The sequence below is a fragment of the Rhyacophila brunnea genome, unplaced genomic scaffold (genome assembly GCF_057557595.1).
Source record: "Rhyacophila brunnea isolate RB1 unplaced genomic scaffold, BYU_Rbru_1.0 scaffold_14, whole genome shotgun sequence".
Lineage (NCBI taxonomy): Eukaryota > Metazoa > Arthropoda > Insecta > Trichoptera > Rhyacophilidae > Rhyacophila > Rhyacophila brunnea.
In genome coordinates this window covers 24,963,935-24,989,700 of record NW_028232796.1, presented here as the reverse complement: position 1 = coordinate 24,989,700, position 25,766 = coordinate 24,963,935, and the positions used below count along the sequence as shown (strand labels likewise).

The 25,766-nt window shown below is 33.7% G+C and overlaps 1 protein-coding gene across 1 annotated transcript; it reads right to left on the bottom strand.

Moving 5' to 3' along the window:
* Positions 1–208: 208 nt before the first annotated feature.
* cathD (cathepsin D) lies at positions 209–24,155 on the bottom strand. The gene is made up of 8 exons (XM_085942100.1): positions 23,978–24,155; positions 13,406–13,535; positions 8,873–8,996; positions 6,321–6,439; positions 5,034–5,233; positions 3,935–4,091; positions 1,875–2,081; positions 209–688 (listed from the first exon to the last, which is right to left on the bottom strand). Exons 1-8 carry the CDS (start codon positions 24,037–24,039, stop codon positions 527–529), a joined length of 1,161 nt encoding a protein of 386 aa, XP_085798226.1. The 5' UTR covers positions 24,040–24,155; the 3' UTR covers positions 209–526.
* Positions 24,156–25,766: the final 1,611 nt, after the last annotated feature.

The window sequence follows — 25,766 nt, the reverse complement described above, 5'->3', positions numbered from 1 at the left end:
CAAAATCTGTTAATACAAACCTCCACCCTGTGCAGGCCCATATGATCTTATTAGGATTGGACATGGTTGAATAATTGTATAGGAGACGAAAACATGTTTTTTATTAAAACAGTATTTTTTTTTACATTGAATAAGTTGAGTTTTTATATTAACTCACTTTATTTCTCGGGTCCAGATATGTATATTCAAGTATAATAAATAAACAATATTGTTCAGTACAAGTTGATTTTATTCAAAAAAATGTCATAACATTTCAGTATGAAAACAGTCTAGTTTGCACTAAATAAAATAATGGAAAAAAAGGCTTTGTTTAAAACTACAACGTACTCTCGCACACTCTTACGTAAAACACACACAAAAATAAAATGGCAAAAAGCGACACTGCAGTAATTTTATTTTGATCTATATAACATGTCATAATATTCGCCGCTTTGTTACCATGTTTTACCTCGGCATGTTTCTAGTCTTAAGAAATATATCGTCATATTAGTTACGATCGACTTGACTAGTAAGTAATGAAATATACTTAAACGGCATCAGCGAACCCAACGCGGTTGTTCTCCATATCGAATTCGGTGTAATACTTCCCGATGAAAACGTCTCCAAGGATCCACAGCGGGCCGTGAGGAGGAGGAATGTCAATTCCCATGAATCCAGACAGGCAAATTGTCTTTCCAAACTGTGAAACCTGCGGAAAACATTAAATTTTACTTAAAAACATATAACATGATAAATATAATGTGACAGCTGACAAATAATGAATGGTTGTGTATTCGTTCGATTCTATTGGGTCCTTGCCCTGGATCAAACGCACATTGAAATAAAACAACATGTTAATTCACCAAACACAGCATTTTAACCAGAGACCCATGGCCTTAAATGCAGCACTCTGCAATTACTCCACCAATTAGCAACTAGCATGATAACCAAAATATTCAATAAATGGAATTTTTATATAAAAATGTGCAATAAAATGTTATTTTCAAAAAGTTATTTTATTTTCTTACGTGAAAAAATATAAAAAAAATTGATGGTATCGATTGAGGGTATTTGATGGAATTTGAATTTAGATTGTATTTTCAGCACTTGAGATTCTCAATGAATATTTGGACAATTCTGCGTTTACGAATAATGTAATTTTCATAATTTATTAAATTTATTAAACTAAGGCCGAGATGCATGAATTGTCATGAATCGTTACATGCTATTTTGCCAATTACATATCAGTTGTTTAAAGCGCCCCGGAGACGATCTATAAAATTGTCAATGTCAATCATCAAGTCATTATTTGCCATCAATTGAGAAAGTTGCAAATGACAATCGCGTCAATTGCAACTGTAAACAATCAATTAGGTGCATCAATGAGCATTATTGACAATTTTATAGATTGTCTCTGGGGTGTTTGAAAATTGTAAACATACATGACGAGTGTAAGATTATGCTCGTAAGATGAATGAGTAATGACAAATGACATTGATCATGTCAGTCGCAACTCACAAGTTTCCAAGCAAACAACAACCGAAAAGTTTGTGGTTACCTTACAACCGTTTGAAATATTATGAATATCCATTAAATACGCAAATATGAAAGACTAGCAGTATTAGATATATTTTATATTATATTAATTTCACCGAGACATCTAAAACGTAAACAGATGCCATGTTGATAAAATACTAATTTCAATGCCATCTTAATAAAAAAATATACGAATCTAATATACTCTGCCTCAGTAGGTATGTATTGTAAATTAGTTAACCACTGATAAGAAACTGTTAAATTATTTAAAGTCTATATATCAACGTTTATATTTTCACCATTGTATGTAATTTTTGCAGTATGGCTGTAAAATAAGAACGATAACCAAAATTACAAACCCTTAGCACATAATCAGAGCCCTCGAGAGTGAAGGCCTTTCCGCCGATTGTGAATTGGATTTTGGGAAGTTTGGGGATGAGGCTGCAGTCGACCATGTATTCTCCCGCCACAATAGGTGTAGCTCCGATGGCTTTGTTCAGTGCTTCCACTTCAGATACTGGTCCAGCAATAAGAGAGGTACCGGTGTCAGCAATCGCTTCGCATCCCTGTTACCACACACATTTTATTAATTTAATTACCGAAGATAAATAAATTAAATAATATACATAAGTCGACTTCATATTTAAAATGCGTATATGTTACGCCGAATGTGCGAAATTGACTATTACATGAAATGGACAAAATTTTGGCTAATTCATGTAATAGTCAAGCCTGTTGCCTTATTCATGAATTAGGTAAATTTTCTGCTGAGTACATGAATTCGCCAGGGTATGGAATTCTTGAACTGTCAACATGACAGAAGAAAAAGTAAATTTAATACGGATGGTTTTATTAGTCATAATTGGACATAATATAATATTATTAATATTAGGTTAGGTTAGGTTAGGTTTTGTAATTCTGAATTAAATTATTCAACTGAATGTCCATTTTGAGGTTAGCTATCAAGTGTCAACAAACTATCACAAATATTCAATCGACTATTGCACGATTGATACCTAAGCCACGAATCAAATCGCGAAAATACATTTCAATAAAATTCTTCCGTTATCATATTATAGTTCTAGATTTTTTTGCGCATAGTAAATGGATATGAATGTCATTGTAGTTATTGATTGGTATATTTTTATATTATAATCAATGACATTTGACACATTTGTTTAGTTTGATTAGTTGCAAAAAACACCACCGGAGCGCGATCACTGTGACCATAGATAATATATTATGTACATTTTGACCAATGCATGAGCATTTGATACATTTAGTTTAGTTGCAAAAAATACCACCGTAGCACTACTATCTAATTTGTCCAATACATGAACTAGGCAGAAAAATTACTGCCGAATTCACGCACTCTCCAGATATTTTGTCTAATTGATGAATAAGGCAACGGGGTTGCATTTTTCATGATTTAGGCAAAATTTTGCCCATTTCATGTAATATTCAATTTCGCACATTCGGCGTAACATATCGTCACCGTTCAGGCAAAAGTCACCAACCCTAAAAACATAGTTTTGAGATATCGCAATTTGAAAGTTTGAAAATGCAGGAAAAATCAGATTTTAATGTTTTTAAGGTTTTATCTACATTAAATTATTTTCTCATGTCTTCTTAATAATTGCTTTAATGTACTTTTACTTTTTGATGCTAATTAAAACATCTGGAAGATTTTAAAGGAGGCAAGGTAGCTCAAATTATGGTTTGGTGACTTTTGCTTGTTAATAATCTGAACAATGTTAGCCAAAAGAAGCATCAGTAAAACTCACCATCCATAGTATAGTGACTTTTGCTTGTATATTTATAACGAAGAATTTTTTTTTTATAGAGTCAATAATGTCTATTCACCTATAATGACTTTTGCTTGTTAAGATTTTATCGAAAGTCATTTAGTGAAAAACAAATAATTCGGATTTAAGCAAAATTTTACTAACTAATGTACCGAGGTGAGTTTTGCATCTTAAAGAACATAATTTTACGCTTCGGGTGACATACTCAACTCAAAACTGCCATTTTCAGGGTTGGTGACTTTTGCCTGAACGGTGACGATATATACCAGAGCTGTTGGAACTTTCTATTTTTTTAAAGGTTCTGTTCCGATGAAAAAATAAAATGGGGTTCAGTTTCATTAATTCAAAAATCGGATCCCCAGTTGATTCGTCATGATTTGGAATCAAGATTTCTGGTCCAGGTTTCGGTTCCAAAATAAGTAAACGATCCTCAGAGTTCTAGGATCCAGTTATGGTATATACACATTTTTCTCATTGAATACTAAAATTAATATATTTTAAAAAAACCTATAGATTTGAAATATTCATTACAGAGGAAACATTAAAATGGAATGAAACATTGACTTATTATTTAAGCACATACTGAGTAAATAAATTATAAATAAAATCCATACATTCTGGCAGAATGTCTTGTCCCCGACAGTAACCTGGTCCATCTTGAATTGCCAGTATGTCTGCTTGTCAACGTTGACATATGTGAAGTCTCCTTTGTAGTGAGCAGGATCCGATCCACCAAGAATGATTTCACCTCCTTGCTTTGCTTGTGGATCTCTATAAATTAAATACTTTCATTATTCACAAAGTAGAGGTCATATTAACACACTTTCTATGAGGAATGGTCGTTAACCTTACCCCAGTACACTGGGTCCTTACTCTGGATCAAACACACTTAGACAGATGAATGTTTTAAGCTTATTAAAAAAATACTATGTTTTCTCTACAATAGGAAACACCATTGATTTACCATATAAAATAAATGTTAGCTAAATTTGCTACGGTTTCACATAGTTTTTGATATTTTGTAAGACAATCAGAGCCATTTGTTGGCTGACATTTTTAGACATTACAAAACAATGAGTCTGTAAGCAGACAAGTAATAATATGTAATAATTAGTCAGTTGGATCAGGCTAAAAATTCTGTAATTAATATAATAAAAAGTTTCATGAGTCTAATGAGACTTTTTTTTAATGAAATTAGACATTTTCTATCGAATCAATTTTTAACTTACATCTAAAAAAAATTGTGTATGTGTTTATTTACAGCTATTTCTGTCATCTCATCAAATATCACAAAAGCAAAGCAGAAATGAAAGCAAGAAGCTGGCAGCCCTCTTGAAGTGATTATTGCAAGATATTGGGCCTAGATGACCAGCCTTCTACGAATTGATCCTATTTTGTTAAAAGCATAGTAGGCAAAGAAAAATTAATTTTTTAATTGTCACTTTCACGTGCACAATTCAGATACTCAAAAAATATGAAACTTTAAGTATAATTTAGAGTTTCAGCTAAAATGTTGTCTAAATACGCCGTGGGGTTATTTTCACCCCCGGACCCCCAACTTGCCACTCATCCATATGCTGTAGCGGTTTCTTGATAAACAGTATATTAAAATTCACAACCATATGCTTGCCATTTGTTACAGTTGCATGTACCATGATGAGAAAGAATAAAAAGATTAAATGTGTTATACTCTTCCGATGTTAAGTGTCATACCTATCAAGATAAAAGGAGAAGATGTTCTGCGCAACCAGGCCCTGCTTGAACATGTTATCGAATACAGGGACGACACCGTCCACAGAAATGGAGCTGTAAGCCATGCCGAGGATACCGTCAAACTTGGCCGCTACGAAAGCGAGCCCAGGTTCGCTCATCGCCTCTGCGAAGGTTTGGTCCTTCACATTTAGCCCGCCCACCTATAAAGAGAGAATTTATTTCAATATATTTTATAATATATAAAGGGAATTTACTTTATAAAATAATTAATAACCTATTTCAAAGTGAAGTTAATTATGTTATTAAGGTCTCCAAACATACTTATAATTATTAAGGTATTATTTCTGAAATAATTTGTGCGAGTGAATATAAGAAGGAAGACCTCATCTCTTTCTGTGAGTAGTTAAACAGAGACAAAATGTTTATTAACAAAATGTTTGTAGTTTTGATAATGGTGTGACAAGCGAAATAGCTATCGACTAATAAACACATCTACAGTAAAACGTCGTTAATAAGAACACGGATAATTCTAAATTCGCCGTAATTCGAAATTTTCGCGAAAAGAAAAGTCCCTTGAACATTATTTTCATATAAAACCATACCTTTAATTCGTCATATAAAAATATTCAATAAATCGTAATAAAGTACACTATTTCATGAGTCAGTCATTGAAAATTGTGACGGACTTTTCTTAAAACATCATAAATTACTTATTTTAAGAAGGTAATAAAAATAATCCTGACATTTTATGACCCATTAACACACACAAACCGGAAATTTGGTAGGCAAATTTATGATAGTAAACGTCCACGTTAGCAATATGACACTGCAAATTTTCTAAATGCAACAAAATTGGCCTTTGTGGTGACCACGTTGGATGGTCCGATGGGCCCAACAGCTGGTTGAACCGACTTGAGCAGCTCTTCCCTTTCCGTATACATTTTAGAACATTTATTCCCAGAGGATGTGATTTGCATCATTTTAAACAATAGAATTCCAAGAACTAAATGCCAACTCAATTAATAAATTGGCTATCATTCCTTCCATTTACATTTCATTTTAAACCCATTCTTCACCATACTTGTTGGTTTCGGTGATATGTTGAGTGATTTTTCAGTAAACCCATATCTTCGGAGAATCAATTTTATTGCCCATTGCTCGAGTCAACGTCTTCGATATTGCGCCATGAGAGGGAATGGAGAAGTATGAAGATAATGCGGGTAGAAATAGCAAATATAATATAGAATGTCTTTATGGTCATATTGCAGTCAACTTTGAATTACTTACATTAACAACATCTGTCGACAAGAAGCCAGAAAGACTTCCCGAACCATATTGGATGGCGAAATCTGTTCCGTTTTCCTTGTATGATGACGACTTAGAGTTGTCATATTTATTGTGCAACACTGAAAAAAGAAATAATAAATTAATGTATTTTATTATACAATTATACATTATTTTAATTAATAATAAAATTAACTATGAATGGAAAATCTACGGAATAACATTTTTTAATCTTATGTTCAAAGTGGCTTACATCTTTCATTATTAATTAGAAAAATAAAACACAAACATGAGATCAATTGTGTACACAATTGTTATGACGTTAATCAGTTTAAAGAACCTCATTTCCCACAGACTTCAAAACAGAAGCGTAGAATTTTAAATTTTATCACAATAAATAAGGTGATCATATTTATATAATATTTTTACAGCCATATAAGATTATTAATGCCAAACATCCAACGAATAAAAAATTGATTCATTGCAGTATAAAAACGGGCAACCAAATTCGCCATCTTGGAAAGCGACGATTTTGCGTAAACAAATACATATCAAATGGTCTGTACGTGTGCGTATAAACTTCGTATGTGTTTGTAATTCTGTGTATCACGCAATGTTGGCCATATTTGCCGGCCTTTCTGATTGTATATATTGCCCATTCATAGCAAACATCGCATTAAATTAGTAAATATCAATACCTACTAGGTAATATGTGCACAAAAAAAATGCTCTCTTTCAATAATTGAGAGTTTGTATGACAATTTTATACATTTATTCTTTGTCCATGTTTTCGTTACTCCAGTAAATGCATACATAATATGTCTTATATTTAATGTGAAAATAAAAATATACCTAATGGTACGTTTACATCTGACACTTATACCGTTATACTTATTTTATGTGTCTGACATAAAATTTCACTTACTGTTTACACTTGCATGGATCTGACATAAAATTCTCGTATACTTCTCGTTGAAATAAAGTCTCTACACTTTATTCAATGGCAACATTTGGAATAAATATATGCGGTGTTTACATATGGTATTGTAATTTGTTCGGACACTTATTTCGTATACTTCTCAAAAACGTTATGTCAGTTGTCAATATGGGAATGTTAAAAAAGAAAGCAGCGAGTGTTATTATTTTAAGTCTTTTGGCAACAAAAAGGAGGAAAAAATGGTCTAGATGGGTGCGGAAATGGATTCAGCGACGAGAAGAACTAGGTGCCTTCCGTTTAATGACAGAGTTTGAAATCGAAGATCCAACTCAATTTGTGAACTTTAGTTTGCAAGATTGGACCTTTTGCCAAAAAACAAGACACACAATTCAGAAATGCCATAACGATTAACAGTAACATTGCGATATCTAGCACTTGATCGTCATTGCATATTCAATATAATATTATCGTAATACCAGTGCAGGTGTGGGCCAAAATGAATTAGGTAATACCATTTGAAGGGCATTTTTTCTTCACAGAGTGCATCAGAATTAATCGTATGTGCCGAGAACAAGCGATATTTTATTTTCGAACAAAATCCATAGAACACGGCACATCCGATTTATTTCTCACTGTCTATGATTTTTGACAGATCGCTACAGTACATTTATTAACGTAAACGTTGGGCATACATTCATGGTGTATGATAATTGATTGTCCGTTGTTTTAGAAATATACCTATGCAATTCACTACCTGTCAAACTACGAATAATGTGTCAGGTACTTGACATAAAAGTAGATGGTGGTCCAACTTCGGTGATATATCGCTGCAAGTTCGGAATTGTCGAATACGCGGTGTTTACATTTGCGTATATAAGTAGATTGAATAAGTGACAGGTGAGTGTCGACACATGCAAAATAAGTGGCTGGTACAAATATAATTACTGTTTACACTTAGTGAACATGGTGTCATACATAAATATGACAATATAAGTGTCAAATGTAAACGTACCATTATGTTCAATTGCCCTGAAGCCATAGTTTTAATTAAAGTCAAAGTAAACCCCCTGACACTCATCATTCCATATCACTACATAACGGTACATTAATTATAGAAAAAATATCACACAATATTTATTTATATGTTACTAAAGAAAACTACAGAAGGCTCCATTTGGACGAAGATAAAATATTGCTTTTTTTTGTATTCGGCCGTAGATGGAGAACATCTATGAATGTAAATGTAAAAAACCAGCAAGTGCGGCCATGTTTGGGGGCCAAATCATTTACTGTCTCATCGGAAGTAACGACAAGTGGTCATGCAATGTTGCCTTGATTAAATCGTGCAAATTTGTACGATGTCAACTGTCCAAACTGCATTTAATCCGATACATAATATTTTCGCAGGTGTAGACATGTATTGAGTTTGAACAAACAATCGTGAATGTACCTTTTATGTATCAGCAAAAGTTTACAAACCATTGTATAATTAAATATGTTTGCGGGCATATGTAAAGTGGTCTGGACCAAGTGTACACATGAAACGTATACTATCTACGAATTATAAAATAAAATTAAATGTGTACAGAAATAGTATAACAAATTGATAAAAACTTACAGCAGGCAATATTTGTGTAGTGACATTTCTTGGAAGGAATCCACAAGTTTGATGATCCCGTATCGAAGACAACTTTGAAGCTTTGTGGTGGATTTCCAATGGTTATCGGTCCATAGTACTGGGCCTATCGTAAAAGAAAATCATTTAGTCAACTTTATGTTAAACAACAGTTCTAGGTCTAGATGCAAAGCCATATTTAATTGCCCGCATCGCCTTAAATGATACTTAACAGTCGAAATCTTAAACGATGCTACAGTTAATGGCAGAATTGAGAAACATAAGACATGACGGCTGTCAAGATAATCGAGCATATAATACACAGAAAAAGAATATTTAGTTTATTCATTTGCGACAAATCAAAATTGTATTGAGTACTGAGTATCGACTCAAACATATTCTATCCATTTCAAAATGTGGGCTTCGATAGATAATATTTGTCAATGTGAATATTGAATGATGGCCAACCAGCATGAGCCTGTTTGACATAGTGTTGCCATTGAAATTAGTAAGCTCAGAATGCAAGTGTCGCTTTTTCAATAAAATTATTTTTGAATATTGTACATAAATGTGCTATATCGATAGGTTTACCAGCCTATCAAGGTGCGAGTTTTAAATTTCGCCGTTTTGTAAAAAAATTGAAATGAATATTGACTTGAATCGCCAAACCCGCTCTAGGATAAATAACATGTTACTAAATCCGCTCTACATAGCCGACCAATCAGACGTCGCGATTCAAACCATTATTTTTAGCATACATTTAAATCGCTATTCTAATAAAGCCTGTTAATAGAATAATATCTGAGTGTAGTGAGCTTAAAATGGCTGGCCAATATCTTTATTTCTCAAATCGCACCGTGAGTGTAAAACCAAGGCTTCTGCAAATTTTTCAATTTCGAGATTAAATGAAAATTTAACTGTAAAAGTCGTGAATTTGATATTGTAAAAGTAAAGTAACTGAAAGAACATGCAATATAGATGTAGATATAAACCAAATATTATGGTTTTTTTTTACAAACTATTTCTCCTAACAAAACGAAGATTTCAAACCCTAATATATCCAAAATATGTCTTTTGCAGATGCCTTGGTTTTACACTCACGGTGTGAAATGATTGCATACTGTAAGATGGTCTGCTGCAGTGCTTTAATGATCTTAATAATGTTTATACAACTTAGTTTTGTGATTATTTCATTGGTAAATTGACGCATTATTTTTTTATCAATCTTTATAGAATTGAATAACAGAATATAAAATAGAAAAATGATAACACTATCATTAATAAAAGCCGATAATTCAAGTAATTGATTTATTGAATCATTAATTAAGTTTGCAGTTTACCCATAGATAACTAAGAATCAATACTTAATATTATTATTATATCTATATGTGTTTAATTATGGAGTAAAGAAATTGATTAAGCTTGTTAGTAAACAAAGGTTAAAATTGTACAATTTTTTTACACAATCATAATATTAACCTGTTATTTAAACTCCGATCATTGACCCGCTATCATTCTTTATCTCATTTGTTTAAAATACAATTAATTTCTTGCTTCATTCGATTGAGTGAATAAAAATGCGGGCTTCAAGTTTCAAAATTGTCAAGAGTAAAATGTTTTGATACTTCACCTAGGTTAAAAGTGAAGCTGTATTATATAATATAATAAACTATGTCGGTACTCCAAGAAATAAATATGTCAATATTGCCTGTAAAATAATATTCACTAGCATGTAGCTACAACATTGCACATTCTGCCTTAACCCATATCGACTGTGTTTAGGAAAAAGGGCGTAACCCTCGATTTTTCGAAAAGTGCTTTTATTAGATATTAACAATGTATACAACTAAATACACGTTCTATAAAAAGGAAGTAAGCCGCAAATACCAAATTATTATCTAAATTCAGGTTTTAATTGAGATTAATTAAGATTAATGATTTTTCTGTAATAACTTCTATAATTAATATTAGATCGAAAATATATTACACCAAATCATCAATCATCATGCGCCAAATCTATTTTTTAAAAATATTAAACTAAAATCATTCAAAAAACGTTTTTTGCCCCTCCTGTAAAATTTGTTCTGTGAGGGTTACTCCCTTTTTCCTAAACACGGTCGATATGATCAACAGCTACGAATTTAAGAATGTTGACGAATCCATATATGTATCTGGGATTAGGCAACAATCCTGTTAACTGGTGTTTCTCAATAGCTGTCCCTTATTTTAAAATATATGCATACTAATAATATTACATTAGTTGCGTTTTGTATTCCTTTATTGCGGTGTGAAAAAGAACACTGAAAGCTGCAATACGGAAATGCAAGGTAATGAATACATAATTTGAGTAGTTCGGTATGAATGTCGTAAAAACGCCACCTCCCACAAAATTAATGATTTAATTGATTACGATAGACAGTGCAAGTGATTTTCTTGGATGGAAAACGGTCATTTTCATATATATTTTTGAGTTTAAAGTTCGTATATAATATCAAAAACGGACATTTGACACCCATGTTTGTGAAAAATCGAGAATCTACTTAAAATATCATGGCTGCCGGCCTTGCAGCATTGTGCTAATAGCATTCTAAAATAAAGGATATCTGTTAAATTTGTTTTGAAAATAAAGATGCTTTCTTTTTGAAAGAAAATTATTATTTTTAATTAACTGAAATCGACTTTAGTGTAGAATCGTAATGTTCGAAGCGTGTAACTAATCTCAGCGAGTAGAAAAGAGCCATAAAAAATCATTAACTCATTTAGTGCTGACAACGCGACTGGCGCGTTTGCATAAATGTGGTAATTAAATATTAATTAACAGGTCAGCAGTGATTGTGATAGTCTCCACAAATAGAATTATTAATTTTAAAAGTTTGTGTTGTTTTTTTTATTTTTTCAATTAAATAATTAAAAGAACTTTTGAACTAATTTTAAATTTTAATAAAAAATGAAACTTCATATCAAAAATGGGCACTTAAGTTGTGATTATATTGAGATGCATGCCGCGTACTGTCACGGCGACAGATTTAGTCTATGGTTTCGTCATTTTGCAGAATATTTTAAACCATCACCACCTCTGTAAATTCAATGATGGAGTACGCCAACTCCAATGTATTAGCATGTTCTCCTCTCCTGTAAAGTTTCGTAAATGGCTTATGTCCCATTATAACACTCATGTACTCATATTATCATAATTTTCGCAATGTATTCAGCAAACTCTTGTTATTTCAAAACTGGCTAATTTATAATGATACATTACAATGCTCATATTTTGTTTTTTAAAATGGTCCAATTAGATAAAGGCTATGCATCACCTCTGTGGTCTATGACAAAAATTTTGATTCACAACATGCGTAACATTCAAAACAATATCAGTGAGCGTTTGCGATAATGACTAAATTTGCTTGGACTTTGCCTGTAAAACAGATCCACTTTATATGACACTGGCGGCTTGACATTATAAATAAATTATTACTTGTCATGTGAGACAATAAAAATAATGACCCAGGTTAAATAAGTCACACTGCATTAAGCGTACTTTTTGTTTTTATTGAAAGATGACTCAAGCAAAACAAGTTATATATACATACATATATCTAAATACAATGTGATTCATTGACAAAAATATATGGAATTATGTGAACCAATGTTTTGCCCAAACATTGAAAACACTTGAAAAAATTTTGCTAATTAACAGTGTTGACTAGAGTCATTAATTTTCCCTTCGATGAATCTTAATTTTTTTTATTACATACACATCTAAGGTAATATAATATATGCAGATTATATGAGGCGTCTAATAACAAAACCCGATATATCCACAAATCGTCAAAATTTAACAAAAAAATCTACGTGCAATTACAACGCGTACTGGTCTATAACTTCTCCCGAACGATTCACAGAAACCGATTATTAATTTTATTTTTCATGAATTTATTGCAAAAAGGGGTTACAAAACTAATAGAGATATGTATAATAGCGCAATGTACACGTGCATGGATTTACTGGCAGCAATAGTGCGTATTTTAAACTATCGTGACAATAATTGTTTACACGTAAAAGTGCTGACTGTCTCTCCAATCTCACTTTTCAAGAATGAGCGAGACGCGATCTTTCATTTTATGGTACTATTTGACAGGTAGTGAAAAACAGTTAACCACAAAATGAGTATGGTTCATTTTTTTGCCAGTAGGTTCACCACTATCGTTCTAAAAATTGATTCTATCAGATCGAAAAAATCTATACTATCGCATGAAAATTCAGAAGTTTCCAAACTTTTTTGATTCATGCATGCAAGCTTGCAACTGCAGATGTTTAAACATACATTTTCATGTTATGGCCGCGATAATACTTACTGTGAACAGTGAATCCATGCACGTGTAAAAGGGGTATTATGTTTTAGTTTGAAAATAAAATACGTTGAAAAAGGAAATTAACGTTAAAACTGACCCACAAGAACGTAATTTCCCACTAATATTTAATTGTGGATTTTGATTTTTGTTTAGACGCCTTATATGTTTGACAATCCTAACTTACATCGAGATAGTTGGAGAGGGGTTCCGGAGTGGGTCCACCGTATGTGGAGTACCGTAACCTGACTTGATGGACTTCTGTTCCTACTTCCTTCAGCGAACGTCTGGCAGTCGCAATCTTATACAGAGGTATTCTGCAAATGAAATAAAAATCATGTTTCAAATAAAGTATACAATTGTTATTTGTCATCCAATGGTATCCAAGCGGTACAAAACGTCCGCAAGGTAGACCTAGAGGCCGTTGGATTGACGAAATGATAAATTTCTGCGGAAGTACGTGGCAACGCAACGCACACGGCCGAGAGAAATAGAAGCAGCTTGAAGAGGCTTTCATCCAGTAGTGGATAGATTCAGGCTGATGATGATGATACTATTGTTAATCATTGAAAAGCAAATGACACGCTACCTAATAAAATTAGTAGGAGTTTACCAACAAAATCACAGTAGATACATCTCTCCATCTTGTCGTATAGATTCTTCAAAATCCATAACGTTGAATCTTTTTCTACTTACGCCTCTGTTGCCTTCTTTATCTGCGTGACGACTTGTAATAGATCATAGATTTCATTGCGGAAAATATGTCTGCAACATGCAGCTTTTAAATGTTTGATGATAACTAAGTATTAGAGGCTCTTTATCAATAATTGCTTTTCATAATTGAAAAGCTAAGGATTGTACAAATACAAATGCACCAATGAACGAGTTGAGTAAATTGACTTCAAAGTAAAATATGCGTTTGTAAATTCTACATAACTGTTATCAACATTCTGTAAATGAGGTCTCCTTCTCAAATGATCCTTGACTACCTATCTACTATCTGCTATCACATGAAAAAATATTGATATTTCTTTACTAATGTTTTTAGTGTTTGGCTAAAACATTCAATTTAGATTCTATGAAAATAATTAGGAAGGAGTGTAATCTAAAGTTGGGAATAAAATGCTTGCTAAAAGTGAACATTACAAATTATTAATTTAAGACGTTCACAACGTGGCATTTGTGTCGCTGAGTTTCAAAACCCGCTATAACACTTTTTCATTATGTTGAGAAAATCAATAAAAACTTTTTGAACTAAAAAGGTTTTTGAATGTTTCAGTAGTGTTATAGCGGGATTAGATAGACACATTGATTTTGTTTCATAAATGACAGTTAATTATAGCGGCTTTTGAAAGAGGCGATAAAATTTTCATGTAGAGATTTTAATAACGAATCCAACGATATATATATATATCTTATTTATTTCAAAAAAGTGTTATAGCAGGTTTTGAAATTTAGCGACACATTTAGAAACAAAGAAATATTATTAAAACAGTGTTACATAAAAAAGAGATAGATCAGTATTAAGTTATTAAACAGTTGAAACCATTCATAAAATTAATCAATTACATGTTTAACCCTTTATAGGTCATAAGCGAAAAACGGATAGTTTTGAGACCGGCAACATTAAGGTCTATATTTCTATAATTTTACAAGTTATAATCACCCTTATGGGTTTTAATCGTTCTCAGATAATGCACAGAGGTCTTGAATCTGACCAATCGCCCTGAAGTTCGCACATATTGAGTATATTACGAAAAATGTGTCCCGGTCAGTTATCTGACCGGTGTCCATTTAGCAACATGATAGCTGCCAGTTTTTCAACAACAGTGTTTTTAAGTTCTTGTTTTTCGAAAATTGTGACTTGTTTACTGAAAACAAAGTATGCACATTTATACTATACATAAAAATATATAGTTTTTTGTATTTCACCTATAAATTGTATGTGTTATAGTAAAATAATATCAAATTATTGAGTGGCATGTCAAAAATCTAACCTCAAATTGTATAATTTGGATCATTTTTGATTTACATAATATAAACACTAAAAATAATTTCTAAACCACAATACATCTAATTTCATATAACAATATAGTGAACTTTCACAATTACTAGTTATTTTTTGTGGATAATTCGTCGCTATCGAGTTATTTGATGTTATGTGTCATTCTTTGAAAAAATGTTTTCCATAAAAATCGCGGGTAAAAATAATTGTTTTTGTTTTCATTCAAACTGTAATAATTTTTTGAAATACATATCTCAGAATGAAATAAATAGTTATGGAATGTTATATGTATAAGTAGAAGCCTATATTGCAGAACAAAATTTTGTTTTTATTGTCTGAGGATGGAAAATGGGAGAAGCGGAGGTTTTAGTGCGAAAGACCTTGGAGACATGGGTAAAGACGCATTCCTGAGATTATTTGAAGGAATTACAGAATACCAATGTGTGTTGGATAATGAAAAAAAACCTATTGCACATCTTCATTTTAGAAACAAGTTGGCTGATCAGCTTATAGGATCTTTTACTTCACGAAAAAGGGTTGGTCGACCTCCATTTCCTGACGATATCAATTCAAATCATTATCCAGAAAAATGTACACTTCGTAGATGTGGTTATTGCAGCACTATGCTGAAAGTAATACGAAGCTCAGTAACAAATTGCAAAGTATCCCTTTGCATACCGTGTTTTATGCCGTATCAATTATCTGAACAAAAGAAAAAGCCAACAAGGCCTTAGAAATGTTTATTATTTTGACAAACTTCTATAAAATTAATAAAGTAATTTTTATTGTTACAGAAATAAATAAAATTATAATTTTTTCCTAAAAAAAAATTAATAAAAAAAATTCTGTGAACAAATATTTTTTTTACCTAAATGGACACCGGTCAGAAAACTGACCGCTGGGAAATCGATAATTACGAAAAAACTATATACATTTCAAAAAAAAATATATTTTTTATGTCCATCAAAATGAATATAGAATACATAAAAAAAATAATTAAGCACATATCTTTAAAAAAAAAAGTTGTCCTATAAAGGGTTAAATCAGGTGGCATCCATAAATAGGTATGGAGTAATGTGAAAACTGATCCTAGCTTATATATTTCACATAAATAATTTTGAAAACACTTTTAAAAGAGAAAATGTATTATAACCTATAGAAAAATCTTTTTGAAAAAAGTACATATTACATACTTTTTTTTCTATTGGTTATACCTAATACATTTTCTCAAAAGTGTTTTCAAAATTATGTATGTTCAATACAATGATACAATAAATAGAATACTACATTCTTAAATCTTGTGAATTATTTGTTAATTATATATTTTACCTGTAATCTTTAAGCCCACAACTATTTATCGCTAATTATTAATAAAAATTCTAATGGATTTAAGTTTTGTACTATTCCATTTGAGTCGTTTTTGGCAACCGAAACCCGGGCACAAAACTTAAATCCATTAGAATTTAAATTCAAATTCCGTCAAGTACCATCGGTCGAAAGTATTAATATTACAATTATTAATATATTTTCATCATTTAACTTTGATTTACATTGATGTAAAAGAAGCAAATCTGTAATCCAACGATAATACTTAGGCCAGTGATTTTCAAACTGGGAGGCACGGAGTGTTGCTAAGGGAGGCGCGAAAAGTTTAACACAATTCACTTAAAACCAGAATCCATATTTTCATATAGCGAAAGTGACGTGACAAATATTTATTTGAATATGTAGATGTTAAATTTATTTAAAATTGAAGGAAAAATTAATGTAGCCACAGGTTTGCGGTTTGCAAATGCATAGTTTATAAAACGGCCGCTAGTTATAAACTATACAAAAAAACAGTCCTATAAAAGGTTGTTTGCAAACCTGTCTGAAAATATGGAGACAAATTTTATAATACCTCACTTCTACACTATTGTGAAGCGCGCTGGCTATCTCGCGAAAAAATGAAGTCTGAATAAAAGGGTCAAATCATAATGTTGAAATTTTTTCGCAAGTTTGTTTAGGAACGATAATTTTGTTGTATTTGGTTGAAATTTAAAAACAAAGACTGAATAAATCAATGCAAGGACCACTAATGCATTCACTGATTTAAAAAGACAAAGTGAAATTTGGAGCTTTGGAAATCAAAATTACAAAAAAAATAAGTTCGCCATTTGTATCCACATTTAAATTATTTCTACGCCAGATATATATTGAAGATAACAAAAATCTATTTACTGAGTTCTTGGTTAGTTTGATAATGCACTTTTAACATTATTTTATTAATAGTAAAAAAGTTGCCTGCGACGCTGTTCTGTTTCAGGAGTATTAAATATTTTAAATATGTGGTTGAAAGATCCTGATCTTGGGGCCCGCTTCAGGATGTGGGGCCCATGATAGAATCCATTTGTCAATGAACAATGATAAATTTGGATTGACTACTATTGAAATTGATTGCGCTAATAAACAAGCACATTCATCGCAGGAAAAACAAATTAATTTAAAAATGAATATATAGGTACTTAGTAAAACTTATTTTTTTTTCATTTTTGTATTAGTACATTGTTGACTATTTAAAAAGGAGTCTGAATTATTTATTGAAATAAAGGGGGGGGGGAGGCGCCAAGATTAGTTTTTTTTTTAAAGGGAGGCGTAGTAACATAAAGTTTGGAAACCACTGACAATAAACAATAAACAAAAAGGCAATAAGTCTTGATAAATAAGTCATGAATTATCCATGTCGGAAGTAATAGGTACAATATAATATATTACGTATATTTACAATCCCCCCAAAATTTACGAGGGTGGGTCAATAAGTCCTTAGAAAAGCCGACAGGTGGCGCGACTAGTACTGTAAGCGGTTTGTTTTCATGCAGCGGCACTACCGATTCAGTATGCTGCGAAGTTTCAATCAGATTGGTCGGGTTGTTGTGTTTCTCGTACATTTAAAAAAAAAATTTGCTTGTGGAAAATGGAAAAAGGAGAAAATTGAGTTTAGAGCTGTTATTAAACATTTTAATATAAAAGGGTTAACAGCAAAGGAAATAAAAAATGAGTTGGATTTAGTTCACGGCATATCTGCTCCTTCACTTGCAACTATTTATAACTGGTTAAATGAATTTAAACGTGGTCGTACATCAACAAAGGATGAACCACGCTCAGGACGTCCTGTAGAGGTGACTACACCAGAAATGATCAATAAAATCCACGATATGGTGTTAAGTGACCGAAGATTAAAGTTGAGTGAGATAATTGAGGTTACAGGGATCTCAAAAGGTAGCGTCATTTCTATTTTACATGACAAATTGGGCATGAAAAAAATTTCTGCAAGATGGGTGCCGCGTTTGCTCACAGTCGACAATAAACGCAATAGGGTGGTGGCCTCTAAAGCCCTGTTGTCGCTCATGCGACGCAATCCGGACGAATTTTTTCGTCGCTTTGTGACTGTAGATGAAACATGGATACACCACCAGTGGCGACCGGTGAGTTATTTTACTGGGAGTTCACTTTTTTCACCTTTTGACTGCCGTAAAAAGGCATTTGCCTTCATCAAAACTTCACCAAAAAATCAAAAAAAAAACTATTGGTTTTTTTATTTTAGTACATTTAAAAGAAATAACAAATAACTCACTATTTATTATTTGTTGTACCTCTAAAAACAGTTTTTCTTGAAAAAAAAATGGATTTTAAACTTTAACACAAACTATTTTGTTTTGACCGAATTATTAGTAGTACCGAAATATCTCGTATCTGGCAGTGACCGGGATTTATTGTTCATTTGTATGAGAAATCCATTCTTCTGTTTTTCATCGACACAAATTTTTCAATTACGCGTTTGTTGAAGTCAGGAATCTCTTGTATCATTCTTTTTTCGATACTGAGCATACATAATGCGTTCAATCTTGATTGCGCGATGGTGTTTCTACTAAAACACTTGATCCGTTTGAGTGTGAAAAAACATCTTTCGCTTTCCACTGATGTCATCGGAATAGTAAAAATTAAATTTAATAGTAAAACCGTTTCCGTAAATGTGTCAATGAGATTTTTTTCGATTAAAATGTTTTATAATGCTGAGGCGCCATCAGCATTATAAAAATTATCCAAGCTGTAAATAACAGACAATTCATTTTTGAGTTTATTTTTATCTCAAAAGTCAGACGTATTACAGAGCTAGTTTGAAGAGATATCATAATTGATAAACATTGTGAATTTAGTTATCAAACTGAAAAAAAACTTGAAGTTTATTTTTAAATTGTACTTCGCCTAAATTTGAGAAATGTTGTCAACATGTGCAGAAATTTAAATGCATACTGTGAAAAGAATTTATTTTTATAATAATATTGAATGAAAATTGTCATACAATAATTGTACGTCTGATACGGGCTGAATCTGCGTTCGGGCCGAGAGCGACTTGAACTGTCGCTCCCGAGCACGTAGAAAAAATATTTACGTATTGCTGTTCCACGCGCCAGACGACGCTCTTTCTCATTGCAAAGAAATCGAAATTAGATTACTGGGCGCTTTGGTCGAGCGATGGCGAATATCGCTCACATCAACATATAATATTATTATTTAAAATAGCCGGTTAAAAACACATATTAGAATTTGTTTTTGTATATGAATTAATGACTACGGTAATAGATCAGAACACTTTTAATTAATCAAATATAAATTAAATACTCATTTAAAAAAAGTCTTTTCGCATAAATTGAGTGGGTGGGTGTGCACCGCTCCAACGCTCTCAAGGGAGAATCGCCACTGTACACCACTATACTCCCGAGACGAAAGAACAGTCAAAGCAGTGGATTGCGAAAGGCGAACCATGTCCAAAGAAGGCGAAAACCGTAAAATCAGCTGGTAAGGTTATGGCTACTGTATTTTGGGATGCACGTGGAATTATTTTCGTTGACTATTTGGAAAAAGGAAAAACAATAACAGGGGATTATTATGCATCTTTATTGGACCAGCTAAAAAACAAAATTGAAGAAAAACGGCCTCATTTAAACAGGAAAAAAATCCTCTTTCATCAGGACAATGCCCGTGTTCACACATGTTTAAGATCAATGGCTAAAATTGAAGAATTGAAGTTCGAATTGGTCGACCACCCACCGTATTCGCCAGATTTAGCCCCCAGTGACTTTTTCCTTTTCCCAAACTTAAAAAAATGGCTAAGTGGACAACATTTTTTTTCAAATGAAGAAGTCATCGATCGGACAAATGCTTATTTTGAGGACCTTCCGAAAACTTATTTTTCTGACGGTTTAAAAAAAATTGAGAAACGTCTAACCAAGTGTATTGAGCTCCAAGGAGATTATGTTGAGAAATAAAAAAAAAATACAAAAATAAAAACTGTTTTAATGCTTTTTTCTAAGGAATTATTGACCCACCCTCGTAGTTATAACGTACTTGCAGTAATTAATAAACTTAATAAATAATTTTTTTATTCAACGGATAAATCACAAGATTTACGAATATGACATTCGTTATTGAACAAACATAATTTAAAAACACCTCAGAGAAATACATAACCACTATAATACAACCATTATATTTTGACTACGATTTTATAGGGCTGCATGGTGCAGCTATCAAGACTAAAAGGGGCGGGGCAGCAAAAATACACCTGAAGGTGCGGAGGAAACGTACTTCCGCAGTTTGTTGGTAATATATCCGTACCCTTATAGTGGTAAGACTATAGATTAAAAAAATAAAAAAAATATGACAACCAACGGGATTTGAGCCTGCGCCTTCTGGGTTTCGCGCCCATGTGCTCTAACCATTGTGTCCTATCTAATTGCAAAGTAGCTTATTAGTGATTTTACAATAATTCTAACCGATGCACTTTCTAAGTAGCGTTATTGTTTTTGGGCAGTCGGCTTTTTCTATTTTAAATCAAAGTATTATTTTGAATTAAAATATCATCATCATCATCAGCCTGAATCTATCCACTGCTGGATGAAGGCCTCTTCAAGCTGCTTCCACTTCTCTCGGTCCTGTGCATTGCATTGCCACATACTTCCGCAGAACTTTATCATTTCATCGATCCAGCGGCCTATAGGTCTACCTTGCGGACGTTTTGTACTTCTTGGATACCACTGGATGACTAGATTTGTCCAACGATTGTCTCTTCTTCGAGCTATGTGTCCAGCCCATCTCCATTTAAGGCTTTTAATAAACTCTATTACATCGCAAACCCTTGTCTGCTTCCTTATCCACTCATTCCTCTTTTTGTCCTTTCGCGTTATGCCCAGCATGCACCTCTCCATACCACGCTGTGCTACTCTAAGTTTCTGGATCTGTATATATATTTACATTATTTTAATTTAATAAACCTTTTACATTGACATTGGAAGTAAGTTAAAATATTTATGAATCGGGCCGAGACAAGTTGTTTGAAATTAAATAATGATTGATACTAATTCAATCATCAAACATTACACCTTCGAGGCCTAAAATAACGCAGAATTGAAGGTTGATTTTCAGTCATAAGTCTTGAAATCGACAATCAAGAGCCAATTTGAGTCATAGGTAGATCTTTATTATTATTGTCAGTCGCTCAATAATAACGCACTTCAATGACTGGAGATGATTATTATTTTGTTTATTTTAGCCATAGCCCTCACATCCTAATGCGGGCCTTTGGCGCCCCTTGCAACATATCGCTAAGGTTAAGGGCAGTGCAATGTTCTACAATAGTGTTCCCCAAATGGTATTCTGCGAAACTCCAGGATTCCATATAAAATAAAGGGTATTCTGGGTATTCTTAAATAAATCCACTTGAATTGTCTGCACTCGGCATCATATCATAAAGCACTGATGGTGACACCCTTTCAAGTAGTCAAGTAACATGTGATCCTTCGCCATATTGAATAAATAGTGATTTTTATTAGTCAGCAAATATATTACTTAAATACAATTCTACTTGTGAAATAGCGAAGCAGATGACTTTTTTACTCTCACAAATTTGTGTGTTTATCTCACTTAACTGGTCGACCCGCCACTCTGGGCCCCCAGGCTAGAGTCCTGTCAGCCTCCTCTTTATGGGGGCCATGATCTTAGCACTCACATTAGCCTAGTTGGTGAAGTGGCTGTCTCTGTATAAATACGAAGCCATGGATAATGGGTTCAAACCAGCGAGTTGTCAAAAAAATATGTTTTTTCAATGTGTTTGCGAATGACGATCAATTAGTCTTTGTAAAAAGTCTGTTTATATAACCTCCATTCTGCTTCTAAGTAGTGCCATATCGAAATGGACAAAGGTTAGTCACACTTGGATCATAAAATAAAAAGAAATATATAAGATTAACTTTGAGATGTGGTGTTAGAGTGCATGCTGAGGATTTCATGTACTGCACAGAAATATTGAAAGACCTGCTTTCTAAAATATACCTCCAGAGAGTTGTGCATTTCTATGGACATACAGTCAAAAGGGAAAACAATAATTCTGAAAGGCTGATGAATCCATTCACGAAGTGAAGATGCTATTGGATTCACAACTTCTTCAGACATAAGGACGGTACAAAGCAGAGATCACTAAAGACATTAGATGTAGGAAGACACTAGGACAAAAGGAATCATAACTCTTAACAGAAAGGGTAGGAGCATAAGAAAAACTGTACATTTTTACATTGTTTACAGAAACTTGTGGGAGATAAATAGTCGTAGCTGATCTCTAGATCTGGCGGATGTTTAAACGTACAACACTCATGGAAGTACTAGCCATGTATCACCTGGCACCATAATTATGGGGGATTCTTCAAGTATCTATCATTTTCTAATATGGAGTGGAAGCGCCGACGTCATGTACAAACAACGAAAATGTTTTTGAAATATAATATCGGTAAAGATTGTTGAGGATATCAGGACCTAAGAGGTCAGTGAGTTTATCAGTGGAAGGGAAAGAACGGAAATAATTTCATTTAAAATGCTGGTTATAATGCCGCAGATGACCACATCACCATTTATCATTTTTTTTTTGGCGGAAACAGTTTATCCCATGTGGATAATTATATTAAATACCTTTCACTGTCGGGGGAGATGCTTTTCGATCCAATAATTGTTAATTTAAGGTTTCATATTTTTCGATACATCATTATCACACACTAAGGTTAGGTTAGGTTATGTTAGGTTGGGTTTGGTCTAAAAAAAGTTATAAAAGGTCATGCGGTCATCTGCGGCACCTACCAAAATGCTTAATGGAGGAGGCCAATAATAGAGTATATAATAGGATTTCCCTTTATTAAAAAGTTACATCATTTCATTAGCCCACCTTACCTCTTGGGTCGAGATGTGATTGGCAATGCCTTGATATAGAAGAAAATCAAAAGAAAATAGGAAAAGATTATCCTCTGTCTGCCTTGATGTCGTACAGTTCTCCGGAGACACAGTTCATAATATAGATCTATAAAGCTTTGAAATAGTGATAGCCCTTGGAGCTGTCTCTTGTGAAAAGAGCAGAAACTCTCGAAAACACAAACGATATGGAGTAAGTACTGTATCTTTACCACGTTTCTTAATAGGTTATTTTCTGGTTAGCTGGATTCAAATTAGGCAGGTATGTACCTAGCCATGTAATCCCATTTAGGTAGGTAGGTACTGGTGGGAAAATGTATTAAGAAAATAAAACCCGTTACATGCCTGTTACCCAAATATTTACGACATATTAATACGACGTAGATGCATAAAGAAATTATTATCGGCACAAAGGGAAATATACTAAGGAAACCTTATAAATTCTATGTTGGAAGAAACGTATATAAACAAAGTTTTTACCTTGCAAATTCACTTGAAACTACTGCCAAAATGCAGGCAGCAGCAATTATAAACCGCAACATTTTGTATTGGTTCTAAAATAGAATCGACGAGAAAAAAATATCTGCGCAATAAATCAGGAACGAGTCCTGATAACTTCAACTTTACTATGCGATAGATAAATAATAAAATTGACAGTGACAGTGCAACTACTCTAAATCCAGCGTTACCAGATTGTAAGAATTTTTACAATTAAAATTCAGGGAAATTGGGGCAACACCGAACATTGTTTGATGATTGCAGTCTTCAATCTCTTTGGATGAACGTGATTTAAAGTTTATTTTGTTATTAACATTATTTAAGTATTGTATGTAAGACTGGTAAATACTAGTATCTGTCGGCATATTAAGTTTAGGAGGGTGACAGATTTTGTGCCGCCCTCGTTGTTGATGTATGCCACCACTGTTTTGTTGTCTGTCTGCAGAAGCAGATCTGATCCTATGATTGCTTGTACCCGAGATTGAATTGCAAACATTTTTTTCCTGTTGGAATGCCATGCCATGCTAACTGGTCTTGTTTCCACGTAGCTGATAAGTGGTGTTCATTCAGTTGGGCTCCCCTCGGCTGCGTCTGTCGTCAGGATGTGAGTGAATGTGGTTCTGTATGTCAACTCTGAGGATCCTATCACCTGGAGCCACCACATGATGTCCTGTTAGGCCTGTGGTGGGATTGTCACCTATTGGCGAGAATGGGACCTCGACAATATTGATGACTGGAGCTTTGTAGCCGTCGGCAATGCAACCTTACTCGTGGAGGTATGATGCGAAGTTAAGTCGTCCCAGAAGGGATTGAACATGTGCCTGACTGAGGGACCAACTGCCTTTTTGTACCTGCGTTGTGTCAACTCTGAGGATCCTATCGCCTAGAGCCACCACATGATGTCCTGTTGGGCCTGTGGTGTGATTGTCATCAATTGGCGAAGATGGGACCTCGACCATATTGATTACTGGGGCGTTTTAGCCGTCGGTAATACAACCTTCCTCGTGGAGGTAGGATGTGAAGTTGAGTCGCACCAGAAGGGATTGGATATGTGCCTGTCTGAGGGACCAACTGCCTTTTTGTACCTGCCTTGTATCAACTCTGAGAATCCTATCGCCTAGAGCCACCACATGATGTCCTGTTTGGCCTGTGGTGGAATTGTCATCAATTGACAAGGATGGGACCTCGGCCATATTGATGACTGGAGCATTGTAGCTGTCGGCAATGCAACCTTCCTCGTGGAGGTAGGATGTGAAGTTGAGTCGCCCCAGAAGGGATTGGATATGTGCCTGTGTGAAGGACCAACTGCCTTTTGTACCTGCGTTAGCAGATGGTGACGGAGTGCTATACACTTCTCCGGCGACAGAAACCTCCGCTTGTTGTGTGTGTCCCACGTGATGTCCATTGTTGGCTTGGGTTCAGACAGGATCTTTTTATATTAATTATTAACCACCCCAAAGACTGGATAAGGTTATCCTGTATTCCACCTGAACCGAGACTGTTTTTCGGATTGGTTGGCTACTAAGAAGTCGTCTAGGTAAGTGAATATTCTCAGCCATTCTTTCGTAGGCGTTCGGCGACCCAATTGGTCAGGGATGCAAACATAATCGGAGCGACTGACAGCACGAACGGGAGACACGTGAATTGTAGGCTCCCCTCGGTAGGCTAGTCGAACGAATCGACGATGTTGAGAAGCCATGGGTACCTGGAGGTACACCTGGCTTAGATCTATTATTACTAGCCAGTCTTCTTTTTGTAAGACGGCTGGAAC

What these genes read in the sequence shown, in the direction of transcription:
- cathD (XM_085942100.1), bottom strand. Translation starts at nt 24,039, where the DNA reads ATGTTGCGGTTTATAATTGCTGCTGCCTGCATTTTGGCAGTAGTTTCA. An exon ending in CTACACAAATATTGCCTGCT is followed by an intron (nt 6,440 to 8,872) that starts GTAAGTTTTTAT and finishes TTCTTTTTTCAG; the next exon opens with TGTTGCACAATAAATATGAC. An exon ending in ACAAGACATTCTGCCAGAAT is followed by an intron (nt 2,082 to 3,934) that starts GTATGGATTTTA and finishes GTGTGGTAACAG; the next exon opens with GGATGCGAAGCGATTGCTGA.